Source organism: Hordeum vulgare, chromosome 1H (assembly GCF_904849725.1).
Source record: "Hordeum vulgare subsp. vulgare chromosome 1H, MorexV3_pseudomolecules_assembly, whole genome shotgun sequence".
Taxonomy (NCBI): Eukaryota; Viridiplantae; Streptophyta; class Magnoliopsida; order Poales; family Poaceae; genus Hordeum; species Hordeum vulgare.
In genome coordinates, this window is record NC_058518.1 from 97,260,709 (window position 1) to 97,275,367 (window position 14,659).

General features: G+C 45.4%; 1 protein-coding gene across 1 annotated transcript; it reads left to right on the plus strand.

Moving 5' to 3' along the window:
* Positions 1-1,464: 1,464 nt before the first annotated feature.
* Positions 1,465-2,350, plus strand: LOC123407699. The gene has a single exon (XM_045100890.1). The coding sequence runs from the start codon at positions 1,530-1,532 to the stop codon at positions 2,097-2,099; it is 570 nt and encodes a 189-aa protein (XP_044956825.1). The 5' UTR covers positions 1,465-1,529; the 3' UTR covers positions 2,100-2,350.
* The last annotated feature ends 12,309 nt before the right edge of the window (positions 2,351-14,659 follow it).

The window sequence follows — 14,659 nt, forward strand, 5'->3', positions numbered from 1 at the left end:
TTAGTTTCTATTAGTAGAAAAATATATGTTTCAAACATAATACCTATTCGATTAATGGGTGAATGCTTCATTGATGTCTGATTTGCTAGCACCAAGAAGAATCAGTACCTGATATAAAGATTTTGAAGGCACATGACTAGAGCAAATACTTATTGGAATGCATAAGATAGTCCAGTTTACTATTAATTTGGGTACTACAAGTATGCGTTAAAAGAACGTTTTCTTTCGAGCAAACACGATACATGACACTACGTGAAATAACTTTGGTTATCATTATGGCACAAGCAACATCACGATGAAATAGCAGCATAAACATTTATTTCCGTGGCAACGCACAGGCACTCGACTAGTGCAATGTAAAACCTGAATTACAGTTTATATAATATGACCTCCAAACATGCCCACATAGATTATTTTTATAAACCAGATTATATAATCTATCTTCATAATCCAGATTATCATAATCTATTGTGTCTAAACAGGACCTAAAACCGCTATACACTCATTTAAACGTGCTACTCCCTCCGTCACAGTTTATAAGGCGTGCACGTATACCTAGGTCGCTAATTTAACTTATATAAAATATATTGTTTAATATAAAAAATATATCATTAAAAAATAGAACATCTACAGTTTCTAATGATATTTTTTTTATAATATATGCCTCTTATTAAGTTGGTTAAATTGATGACCTAGATATACGTACATGCCTTATAAACTGTGATGGAGGGAGTATTCAAAATGCTCTCAGCCCTTTATGAAGCATAAAGCGCGCTGTAGAATTTCTTTCACTTGTGCTACTAGTACATTATTTGTGCGGAAATGCAATTCGGCAAAAAAAAGTTTGAAATGAAAAAAAAATCAAGATCAAATTTGTTTGTGTACTTTGTCGCATTCAAATGCTAACTGTAAATTTTGAAAAAAAACGTAAAACATTTTGGCTTGTTCAAAAAAAAATTGAACACCGAAAGATACCCCAAAAGTTCACCCTAAATTTGTTTTTTTACTGACGAAACACCGCTGCTTCTTATCGCACGAAAATTGTCATGCATGTTTGTGACACTAATACAATCATCTAAAAAAAATCAGATTTTTTTGAAAACATTTACTATTATTTTTTGTGATACTATTTGTGTTGCTTAACAGCGAAGTATGTGCGCTCCAGTACATGCATGTGGTTTCTTTTCAGGCTAGTGCTTCGTTAGCTTTACCTTTGGATTGGAGTGGGACGATTCGGACGGGGGCAGCGGGGCTCCACCACTATCGCTGATCTTTTTTTCTTTTTTTTTTGAGGGGTACCACGATCGCTGATCAAACGCCGGGGCGGGGTGACCGAGTCATCCATCGCCGTGATTCCCTCGTCCACTCGTCGAGCGTTGGACCCACTGACTAGCGTCACTGATCCGCTCGTCGAGACTCTACAGGAAGTCGTCGGCCTGCCGTCTCTACATAAACAGACCTCAGCCAGCTGCTGCTCCCTCACACGCACACTGCCAGTGAGCGAGCGAGCTAGTCTTTCTTCTGAAACCATGTGCGAGTCCGCCTCCCTGCTGGCGGCAGCCGGAAACCAAGACGGCCACCACCACCAAGGGGAAATCAAGGCAGCGGAGATGGACACGAGTGGCCTGCTGGATCACTCCCCGGCCACCCTCGGCTCGACCCCTCTTCCCTCGCCGTCTCCGGCGCCGCTCGTGTTCTACGAAGACGATTACCGATACTACTACGACGACGACAGTTGTCTCCAGGACCAGGACCAGGAGGGCGATGACGACGCCTACCAACTGCTCGAGGAGGAGGAGGAGGACGTCGCCGCCACTGGCTCGCTCGCTGCCAGGCTACGTGAGCTCGTCCGCCAGAAGCTAGCCGAGGTGAACGCCTCCAGCGCGGTCGTCGCGGGGCTCGGCCTCGTCGGGAGCGCCGTCGGCGCCTACTTCCTCTGGCCCGCGGCGGCGGCTGCTGCCACCGCTGCCACCATGGCAGCGCCTGGTGCCGCCGGCTTCTTCATCTCCCGTGTGGCGTTTGAAGCCAACTCAAAGCTTTACTTCAAGATCCTCCACACTGCCGGAGCGGCAGCGGCTGCCGCCGCTTTTGGTCTGTAGCTGCACGGGAGGGCTGGCCACGTACCTACTCTGCTTAATTTCGTGATTTCGTCCCACGCAGGCCGTTTGTGTGCTGGCCGTTTGCGTTCGTATATCGCTGTTCGCGTGTGGTGGCCTGGTGGAACTCTGGTAGTCTATCTAGTACAGTACTCCATATCTACTTTTTCAGTGTGTGTAAGCTTGGAGCCATGCCCTGTGCGATAAGCTAAGGGTGTGTTTGATTTGGAAATGAAGTATAACGATTCCAGCAATTCAATGGAAGGGAATGGTTACATTTTGATGTTTGGTTTGAGAGATGGAATGAAACAGATTTGTCCATCTCACATGAAATTGGATTGAATTTCAGTCACACGAAAATTGCTGAATAATGTGGTCATCCATCGATGCAACAAATGCTTTGATCCCGTTCTGCCAAAAACAAATAGCAAAGAACCCAAGGAATGTGAGCAATTGGATATCATCCATCCATCCATGCAACAAACAGGCATATTAGCATCGACGATTCAAGAAGCCATTCCGCATGGCCCGTTCGATTTCGAGGAACCACTGGTTCCAGAATATGAGTGAATATGATGTTTTGGGAACCGATGGGTTCTGGTTCCTGTGACGAATCAAACGCAAGAATGGCCTCTAGAGATGGGTCCGACCCATTACATTCTATCCCGTGACAAAAACCAAACACACCCTAAGTCTTGATTTAAATTGTTCAAGCAACCCCAATGTTTTTTGATCCTTACTTTGTTGAAGGCATTGTTTGGATATGCTTGGACTTGCTTCTGTAGGTTGAAAACAATGCCTTTTTCTGTAGGTTGGATCCTGACGGCAGTGCTTGAGCATTGTTCCTATAATGAATGCATTTTTTTTTTGCGTTGTTGTCGAAGAACTTTTTGGTGGTCCTTATGATGTTAAGAGATGACTGATGCGGATATGATCGCTGATGTAGTTTATCGGTCGATGTTTTGATCATAGGTTTTTTAGCTCTTTTACCATACCCTACGAGAAATATGGGTCGTCCATTTGTGACATCTAATGGTGGGGAACGCTCAGTACTGCTCCAGTTTTGTTAGTGAAATTGCACGCGGTATGGCTTGCACCGCATTGCTTCTATCCTTCAGTATACGAATTCTGAGAGCATCTCCAACGGCCGCGCCAAAAAACGCGCGCGCGGTAAACCCAACTTTTAGCGCGCGCGGGAGGTTTTGACGTGCTCCAGCGGTGGGGGGAAAGTCGCGCGCGCGGGAACCGCTTGCGCGCGCGCGAAAAGGCGGCAGCGCCTATAAAATGCGGCGCTCGCCACGCGCGCCTCCTCCGCTCCTCCACCGCTCCTCTTCCTCTTCTTCTACCTCCCGCGCCTCCACCGCTCCAGCGCCCCGCCACCGACGCACCACCATGCCGCCGCGCCGCCGAGGAGCATCGGGCTACTGCGGCGTCCGCTTGCGCCCCAACGGCGGGTACTACTCCGAGATACGCTCCGGCGATCTCCGGCTCAGCCTCGGCACCTACGAGACGGCGCATGAGGCCGCCCGCGCGTTCGACGTGGCGGCGTGGCGCCTAGGCTGGCCGCGCCGGCAGATGAACTTCCAGGACGTCTACACGCTTCAGCAGGCGCTAGACGTAGCCCCGCCGCCTTGTCTTAACTCGGCACAAGACCGTGCAGAGCACACTGTGCGGCAGCGCCACCTCCTCGTCACCCACGAGGACGAGCGGGTCATGGCGGAGTGGCGCCGGCGCCACCCGGAGGACGTCGCCTACGAGCAAGACTACCGGGCAAGGCGCCGCCAGGAGGACACGCGAAGGCGCCGCGAGGAGCGGTTGGACATGCATCGGCGGAAAGCATTGGCGAATGCGCAGGCCGATATCGTTGCAGCAGGCGGGAGGTCGTTCTTCACTGAAAACGATGATCGTTGGTTGGACATATGGCTATCAACCTCTGACGACACCAACGACGATGATGATGGTGATGATTGGAGCGACTGGGAGTAGTTTCTACGTTTTCGAACTATCTATCTACTTGCATCGTACTTTTATCTATGTTTTCGAACTATCTATCTAGTTGCAACGATGTAAAATAACTTTGTATCGTTTTTTATTTTATGCAATCTATTTATTTGGTCGATTTTGCAATCTATCTATAGTTGTAAAATGTTGTGTGCGCGCTGCTGGAGCGGCGCGCGCGTGCTGCATTTTAGCGCAGCTGCTGAAGCCAGCGATGGGCATGCGGTAAACAAGTTTTTTACGCGCGGCACGATCGACGCCTGTTGGAGATGCTCTGAATGCATTTTGGCAAGTAAAAGATTCAGCTGCCGAGCCCACTAGATTCCGGCCGCTGCGGCGTGCGCCTCACCACCTATAGCGGATCAGTTGGCTGCCGTGTTAGGCCATTTTCCTTTCTTTTTGACGGACTTAGGTCATTTTCCTTGCCACCAATGCCCCGCTTTTCTTCCCTGTCCCTCCCTCATCTTCATCTTCCTCCAGCCGCGAGGCGCTCGAGGACTCGCCGCCCCCGACGCCGCTGCTCCCCGCTCCCCTGGGACGCCGTCACGCTGGAGCTCACCTGCGACTGCTACGTACCTCCTTGTCTTCGCCTCCACGAAGGTCCCTGGCGGCGTGGGCGCCGGAGTTTTGCGCCCGTCAACTTCGCTGACATCCCCTCCAGTAGCACGCACGCCGGCTTGCCTGCCTCGCCCACTTCAGCGGTTCAGCCCCGCCGTCTCGTCCTCCGGCCGGGGACTAGACGGCTGCTCAGTGCAGGACCTCCAAAACGATGTCTTCGGGGCATCCAATTGCTCCAGGTGCACGCTGCTTGTCAGCAACGGTGGCTGGCCGTTCTGGCCAAATTACACCACGGCAGCTGGCAGCCCAGGCCCGCCCCTTGATTTCTAGTCGCCAGTATCCGCCGACGATGTCACTAAAGTTCTGGCCATCACGGCATGGCTACAACCCCTTCACGGCATGTCTACAAGTCTACAACCTCTTCCTTCGCAAACCCCGATGCCTTTTCTCCGCTTTGTTTTTGGACCAGGTGGTGCAAGTCTCCCTTGACCCATTCCTGAGTACCCTTTGTCGAAAGACACTCAATTAAATGACATAAACGATGATAAAAGAAATAACTTGACAATAAGGCATAACTTATTACCTTCTTATGACCACGTCCATTTTTTAAGTCGTACTCGTCACGCTTCTTGGCCTTAATTTCAGACCAATTAAGCATTAGTGGATACTCATATGACAAATGTTCGTCTATACCTGTCGTCTGCACTTTTTCTCAGTATGAGTACTGCATGGTACATAAAATATTAGCACTATTACAAGTTTATAAACAAAATTTAAAATGCATTAATAAAATAACTGAATTAGCGATAAGTTGCCGACCCATCATTTGAATTTGTGCTGATCTTTAACTGTCTTTGCTATTCCATCAATGCACACGTGTAACATAAACGCATTCCAGTTATATAACTTGATAGTTTCTACATCCTCCACCAATGAATACAAGTGACGAGGAACAGTCTTCGTGAAGTGTGGTGCTATGACGGTGCCAATAAGAACAAGTACGGCCCTCCTCACAAAATCATCATCAAATGATCCAGACTTAACAATGTGATCGATCAATTCGTCTATGACTATTGTACCAGTTTTTTCATTCAAGAATCTACTAGGTACATAATCTTTTGATCCCTTTTCTAGTGTTGCTAAATGTTTTATCACATCTTTGCCTTTATTTTTTAATCCGTAAATCTGGAACACATCAGCGGACCGTACTGTCATCTCAACCTTTTTAGGTTGCAAAACAAACCTTCTTTTAGTCACATCATATGATTTAATCAACGTTTGAAGTAGATTCTTTCTCATAAGCACACTAGGAATACGCAACATATTTTGTAAGCTAGTACCACGTAGCCGCAAACATTGCTTCGGATTCAATTTTTCCACTAATGTGCACCATTTTTCAATCGAACAATATATTGCATTGTGCTCCTCCATACTACACAAACAAAATTATAGTACATATTACTAATTTATAATATTTCCAGAAATTACAGAAAATTAAAAATTAACAAACATCGAAAATTAGTACCTTCTGCCGTCGGTGAGTTTATCACGGCGCGTCGACGTCGTACGTCACTCCGACAGAAACCCCGATGGACGGGGACGCGCCAATCCCGCCTCGCGACTCGACGTCGCACGTGACGCAGCGCGATGACGAGACCCCGACGTCAGTACTGATGACGCTCGGCGAGACCCCCGTGAAGCAGCGCGGTGACGAGACCCCGACGTCAGTACTGATGACGCTCGGCGAGACCCCCGTAAAGCAGCGAGGCGGCGAGACCCCCGACTGCGTGACGAGAACCCCGAAGTCAATCTTAACGTGCTGAAACGCGTCGGGACGGTAGTGGACGTTAGGTTTAAACGGACGGACGTCGGCGTTAGGTTTACCTGTGACGGCGGCGGCGACGGCGTTACCTTAGCTCAGATGGATCTGCGACGTCGCGGGAGGGTATGGCTAGGTGCGGGGTCGAGGCGGTGCGACGTGATAAGGAAATCCCAACAATCACGGTACACCCGACGATAACCGACGCGACCACGTCGTTAGACCCGACGAGGGAAGGAAATCCCCAAATATGCGGGCACGTCGGTAGACCCGACGAAAACCGACGCGACCACGTCGTTACAGCCGACGATTGGAAAAAAAACCTACTTTTTGTCTTCATAAAATGCCTGAAAAAGTCCCGAACGTGACAAATTTTGCCAACTTTGTCGAAACTCGTCAAACTTGGCATGCACACCTAAAATATGAACACCAAGGGCCTACCAAAATACGAGATCGTTCGGAGTTGGTCGAAAAATCCACTTCTCTAAAACGGGTCTCTCGAACTAGTCTTGTAGGCTCCGGTCTCGGAGCACCTTCATTTTTCGACAGTCAAGACAGCACCCCATGTTTTTTTACAGACTCACATGATGAAAATCTATATAATTTTTACACTAGTTACATATTATTTTATTTTATTTTGTACAAAAATCCTAAAAATGTCCCCCGGCCGTATATCCCCCTAGACGTCGACACATGGGGGTAGCAACTGCTTCATTACACCTCCAACATGTTAGGAAAAGCCTTACAAACATCCTACACCATCATGCTACCCTGATGATCAATGTCTGCATTGCCGTATATTCACTCCTATCAATATGTAGTGTACATACGAACCTTTCTCCCACACCCTTCACTTTGTGAAGCAACTGGATCTTCAGAGACTCAGAATGATGTGTAATTTTTTGTAGTGACTACCTACATCGTACAAACCAATCATGCCAAATTTCAATGTGTTTGCAATGATTATCCATTTTTTGCATTTTTTTCCGTCTAAAATGCCCAAAAAATTCCCGAACGTGACAAATCTTGCCAACTTTATCGAAACTCGTTCAAACTTGGCATGCACACCTAAAATATTAACACCAAGGGCCTACCAAAATATGAGATCGTTCGGAGTTGGTCGAAAAATCCATTTCTCTAAAACGGGTCTCTCACACTACCTTGTAGGCTCCGTCTTGGAGCAGCTTCATTTTTCAACAATCAAGACAGCACCCCATGTTTTTTTTACAAACTCACATGATGAAAAAATCATCACATGCACAATTCTATGCAATTTTTACACCAGTTACATATAATTTTATTTTATTTTGTACAAAAATCCCAGAAATGGCCCCCGGCCGTCTACCCCCTAGACGTCGACACATGGGGGTAGCAACTTCTTCATTACACCTCCAACATGTTAGGAAAAGCCTTACAAACATCCTACACCATCATGCTACCCTGATGATCAATGTGTGCATTACCGTGTATTCACTCTGATCAATCCGTAGTGTACACATGAACCTTTCTCCCGCACCCTTCACTTTGTGAAGCAACTGGATCTTCAGAGACTCGGAATGGTGTGTAATTTTTTTTGTGACTACCTACATCGTGCAAACCAAGCATGCCAAAATTTCAATGTGTTTGCAATGATTATCCATTTTCTGCATTTTTTCCATCTAAAATGCCCGAAAAAGTGTCGAACGTGACAAATCTTGCGAACTTTGTCGAAACTCGTTCAAACTTGGCATGTGATACGTCTCAAATGTATCTATAATTTGTGATGGCTTCACGCAGTTATCTTATCAACTTTAGATGTTTTGTTTACCTTTTATATCTTTTTTGATACTAACTTATTAATTCAGTGCCAAGTGCCAGTTCCTGTTTTTCTGTGTTTTTGACTCTTTTCAGATCTGATTTTGGAACGGAGTCCAAACGGAATAAAATCCCCGAAATAAATTTTTCCAGAACGGAAGAAGATCGGGAGGTTTGAGGGCCAAGGCAGTGGGCCCACAGGGGCCCACAAGCCCTGTTGCCGCGGCTAGGGGGGAGGCCGCGGCAACCAAGCTTGTGGCCCCCTGGCACTCCCCTGCCCTAGGTCTTTGGCCTATAAATTCCCTAAAAATCCAGAAAAAATAAGGGCATCCACGAAAACACTTTTTCGCCAACGCAAGCTTCCGTTTCCGCGAGATCTCATCTGGAGACGCTTCCCGGTGCCCTGCCGGAGGGGACTTTGGAGTTGGAGGGCTTCTACATCAACATCATCTCCTCTTCAATGACTCGTGAGTAGTCCACTTCAGACCTATGGGTCTGTAGTTAGTAGCTAAATGGCTTCTTCTCTCTCTTGGATCTTCAATACAAAGTTCTCCATGATCTTCATGGAGATCTATCCGATGTAATCCTCTTTGGCGGTGTGTTTGTCGAGATCCGATGAATTGTGGATTTGTGATCAGATTATCTATGAATTATATTTGAGTCTTTGCTGATTTATTATATGCATGATTTGATATCCTTGTAAGTCTCTCCGAGTCTTGGGTTTTGTTTGGCCAACTAGATCTATGATTCTTGCAATGGAAGAGTGCTTGGCTTTGGGTTCATACCGTGTGGTGACCTTTCCCAGTGACAGAAGGGGCAGCAAGGCACGCATCGTGTTGTTGCCATCAAGGGTAACAAGATGGGCTTTTCTCGTAGATATGAGATTGTCCATCTACATCATGTCATCTTGCTTAAGGCATTACTCTGTTCTTTTGGACTTAATACACTAGATGCATGCTGGATAGCGGTCGACATGTGGAGTAATAGTAGTAGATGTAGAAAGTATCGGTCTACTTGTTTTGGACGTGATGCCTATAGATATAATCATGCCTTAGATAACGTCACGACTTTGGGCGGTTCTATCAATTGCTCGACAGTAATTCGTTCACCCACCGTCTACTTGCTTTCATGAGAGAAGCCACTAGTGAACACTACGGCCCCCGGGTCTATTCGCAACTATCGTTTCCAGTTTCACTTTTACTTTGCTCTGTTTACTCTTTGCTTTCGGTTCTCACATTGCAAACAATCTATAAGGGATTGACAACCCCTTCATAGCGTTGGGTGCAAGCTCTTTGTGTTTGTGCAGGTACTTGTGACTAGACGAGATCTTCCACTGGTTCCATACCTTGGTTCTCAAAACTGAGGGAAATACTTACCGCTGCTGTGCTACATCACCCTTTCCTCTTCAAGGGAACACCAACGCAAGGCTCCAAGGCCGCGGGGAAATCCTTTGCATATTTGCCAAGGAAGTCCCTAAAGGCGTAGCCGTAGCAGCAGGATTCCTGGCGCCGTACCAGGGAAGGTCTGTTGTCGCAGTAGCAGCATGCACACCTAAAATATCAACACCAAGGGCCTACCAAAATATGAGATCGCTCGGAGTTGGTCGAAAAATCCACTTCTCTAAAACGGGTCTCTGAGACTAGCCTTGTAGGCTCCGTCTCGGAGCACCTTCATTTTTCGAAACTCAAGACAACACCCCATGTTTTTTTACGGACTCACATGATGAAAACAGCATCACATGCACAATTCTATACAATTTTTACACTAGTTACATATTATTTTATTTTATTTTGCACAAAAATCCCAGAAATGGCCCCCGGCCATCTACCCGCCCTAGACGTCGACACATGGGGGTAGCAACTGCTTCATTACACCTCCAACATGTTAGGAAAAGCCTTACAAACATCCTACACCATCATGCTACCCTGATGATCAATGTGTGCATTACTGTATATTCACTCCGATCAATCTGTAGTGTACACATGAACCTTTCTCCCGCACCCTTCACTTTATGAAGCAACTGGAATCTTCACAGACTCAGAATGATGTGTAATTTTCTGTATTGACTACCTACATCGCGCAAACCAAGCATGCCAAATTTCAATGTGTTTGCAATGATTATCCATTTTCTGCATTTTTTCGGTATAAAATGCCCGAAAAAGTCCCGAACGTGACAAATCTTGCCAACTTTGTCGAAACTCGTTCAAACTTGGCATGCACACCTAAAATATCAACACCAAGGGCCTACCAAAATATGAGATCGTTCGGAGTTGGTCGAAAAATCCACTTCTCTAAAACGGGTCTCTCAAACTAGCCGTGTAGGCTCCGTCTCGGAGCACCTTCCTTTTTCGACAGTCAAGAAAGCACCCCATGTTTTTTTACAGACTCACATGATGAAAAAATCATCACATGCACAATTCTATACAATTCTTACACCAGTTACATATTATTTTACTTTATTTTGTACAAAAATCCGAGAAAAGGCCCCGGCCGTCTACCCCCCCCCCCCCTAGACGTAGAAACATGGGGGTAGCAACTGCTTCATTACACCTCCAACATGTTAGGAAAAGCCTTACAAACATCCTACACCATCATGCTACCCTGATGATCAATGTGTGCATTATCGTGTATTCACTCCGATCAATCCGTAGTGTACACATGAACCTTTCTCCCGCACCCTTCACTTTGTGAATCAACTGGATCTTCAAAGACTCGGAATGACGTGTAATTTTTTGTAGTGACTACCTACATCGTGCAAACCAAGCATGCCAAATTTCAATGTGTTTGCAATGATTATCCATTTTATGCTTTTTTTGTCTAAAGTGCCCGAAAAAGTCGCGAACGTGACAAATCTTGCCAACTTTGTCGAAACTTGTTCAAACTTGGCATGCACACCTAAAATATCAACACCAAGGACCTACCAAAATATGAGATCGTTCAGAGTTGGTCAAAAAATCCACTTCTCTAAAACGGGTCTCTCAAACTAGCCTTGTAGGCTCCGTCTCGGAGCACCTTTATTTTTCGACTGTCAAGACAGCACACCATGTTTTATTAGAGACTCACATGATGAAAACAGCATCACATGCACAATTCTATACAATTTTTACACTAGTTACATATTATTTTATTTTATTTTGTACAAAAATCCAAGAAATGGCCCCCGACCGTCAAGCCCCCTAGACGTCGACACATGGGGGTAGCAACTGCTTCATTACACCTCCAACGTGTTAGGAAAAGCCTTAAAAACATCCTACACCATCATGCTACCATGATGATCAATGTATGCATTACCGTATATTCACTCTGATCAATCTGTAGTGTAGACATGAAGCTTTCCCCCCGCACCCTTCACTTTGTGAAGCAACTGGATCTTCACAGACTCAGAATGATGTGTAATTTTTTGTAGAGACTACTTACATCGTGCAAACCCAAGCATGCCAATTTTCAATGTGTTTGCAATGATTATCCATTTTCTGATTTTTCCGTATAAAATGCCCGAAAAAGTCCCGAACGTGACAAATCTTGCCAACTTTGTCAAAACTCGTTCAAACTTGGCATGCACACCTAAAATATCAACACCTTGTAGGCTCCGTCTCGGAGCACCTTCATTTTTCGACAGTCAAGACAGCACCCCATGTTTTTTTACAGACTCACATGATGAAAACATCATCACATGCACAATTCTATACAATTTTTACAATAGTTACATATTATTTTATTTTATTTTGTACAAAAATCCCAGAAATGGCCCCGGCCGTCTACCCCCCTAGACGTCGACACATGGGGGTAGCAACTGCTTCATTACACCTCCACCATTTTAGGAAAAGTCTTACAAACATCCTACACCATCATGCTATCCTAATGATCAATGTGTGCATTACCGTATATTCACTCCGATCAATCTGTAATGTACACACGAACCTTTCGCCCGCACCCTTCACTTTGTGAAGCAACTGGATCTGCAGAGACTCAGAATGATGTGTAATTTTTTGTAGTGACTACCTACATCGTGCAAACCAAGCATGCCAAATTTCAATGTGTTTGCAATGATTCTCCATATTCTGCATCTTTTTCCGTCTAAAATGCCCGAAAAAGTCCCAAACGTTTCAAATCTTGCCAACTTTGTCGAAACTCGTTCAAACTTGGCATGCACACCTCAAATATCAACACCAAGGGCCTACCAAAATATGAGATCGCTTGGAGTTGGTCGAAAAATCCACTTCTCTAAAACGGGTCTCTCAGACTAGCCTTGTAGGCTCCATCTCGGAGCACCTTCATTTTTCAAAAGTCAAGACAGCACCCCATGTTTTTTTACAAATTCACGTGATGAAAACAACATCACCTGCATAATTCTATATAATTTTTACACTAGGTACATATTATTTTATTTTATTTTGTACAAAAATCCCAGAAATGGCCCCCGGCCGTCTACCCCCCCTAGACGTCGACCCATGGGGGTTGCAACTCCTTCATTACACCTCCAACATGTTAGGAAAAGCCTTAAAAACATCCTACACCATCATGCTACCCTGATGATCAATGTGTGCATTATCGTATATTCACTCCGATCAATCCGTAGTGTACACATGAACCTTTCTCCCGCACCCTTCATTTTGTGAAGCAACTGGATCTTCAGAGACTCAGAATGATGTGTAATTTTTTGTAGTGACTACCAAATCGTGCAAACCAAGCATGCCAAATTTCAATGTGTTTGCAATGATTATCCATTTTTTGAATTTTTTTCCATCTAAAATGCCCGAAAAAGTCCCGAACGTGACAAATCTTGCCAACTTTGTCGAAACTCGTTCAAACTTGGCATGCACACCTAAAATATCAACACCAAAGGCCTACCGAAATATGAGATCGTTCCGAGTTGGTCAAAAAATCTACTTCTCTAAAACGGGTCTCTCAGACTAGCCTTGTAGGCTTCGTCTCGGAGCAGCTTCATTTTTCAACAATCAAGACAGCACCCCATGTTTTTTTACAGACTCACATGATGAAAAACTCATCAGATGCACAATTCTATGCAATTTTTACACTAGTTACATATAATTTTATTTTATTTTGTACAAAAATCCCAGAAATGGCCCCCGGCCGTCTACCCCCCTAGACGTCGACACATGGGGGTAGCAACTTTTTCATTACACCTCCAACATGTTAGGAAAAGCCTTACAAACATCCAACACCATCATGCTACCCTGATGATCAATATGTGCATTACCGTGTATTCACTCCGATCCTTTCTCCCCCACCCTTCACTTTGTGAAGCAACTTGATATTCACAGACTCAGAATTATGTGTAATTTTTTGTAGTGACTACCTACATCGTGCAAACCAAGCATGCCAAATTTCAATGTGTTTGCAATGATTATCCATTTTCTGCATTTTTCCGTCTAAAATGCCCGAAAAAGTCCCGAACGTGACAAATCTTGCCTACTTTGTCGAAACTCGTTCAAACTTGGTATGCACGCCTAAAATATCAACACCAAGGGCCTACCAAAATATGAGATCGTTCGGAGTTCGTCGAAAAATCCACTTCTCTAAAATGGGACTAGCCTTGTAGGCTTCGTCTCGGAGCACCTTCACTTTTCGACCGTCAAGACAGCACCCCATGTTTTTTACACACTCATATGATGAAAACAACATCACCTGCACAATTCTATACAATTTGTACACTAGTTACATATTATTTTATTTTATTTTGTACAAAAATCCCAGAAATGGCCCCCGCCGTCTACCCCCCCCCCCCTAGACGTCGACACATGGGGGTAGAAACTGCTTCATTACCCCTCCAACATGTGAAAAGCCTTACAAACATCCTACACCATCATGCTACCCTGATGATCAATGTGTGCATTACCGTGTATTCATTCCGATCAATCCGTAGTGTACACATGAACTTTCTCCCGCACCCTTCACTTTGTGAAGCAACTGGATCTTCAGAGACTCAGAATAATGTGTAATTTTTTGTAGTGACTACCTACATCGTGCAAACCAACACTAGTGGAGAAAGGGGTATTAGAACCGGTTGGTAAGGGCCTTTGGACCCGGATACACATCCGGTGCTACGTATCCGGGACTAAAGGCCCCCCCCTTTAGCACCGGTCTCTTACAAACCGGTGCTAAAGGCCTCCACGTGGGCGCCGAAGAGTGCACGCAGGCGGAGGACCTTTAGAACCGGTTGGTAACACCAACCGGTCCTAATGCTTTTTTTTCTTTTTTTTCCTTTTCTTTTCAGGGTTTCCGATTCCGTATTTCGGTGTTTCCGTGTTCCGTATTTTCAGGGTTTCCGTTTACGTGTTTCCGGTTCCGTATTTCCGTTTACGTCTTTTCGATTCCGTATTTCCGATTCCGTGTTTCCGATTCCGTGTGTCTGTGTTCCGTTTTTTACGAA

Excerpts from the sequence above, each read along its gene's own strand:
- LOC123407699 (XM_045100890.1), top strand. The coding sequence starts at position 1,530 with ATGTGCGAGTCCGCCTCCCTGCTGGCGGCAGCCGGAAACCAAGACGGC.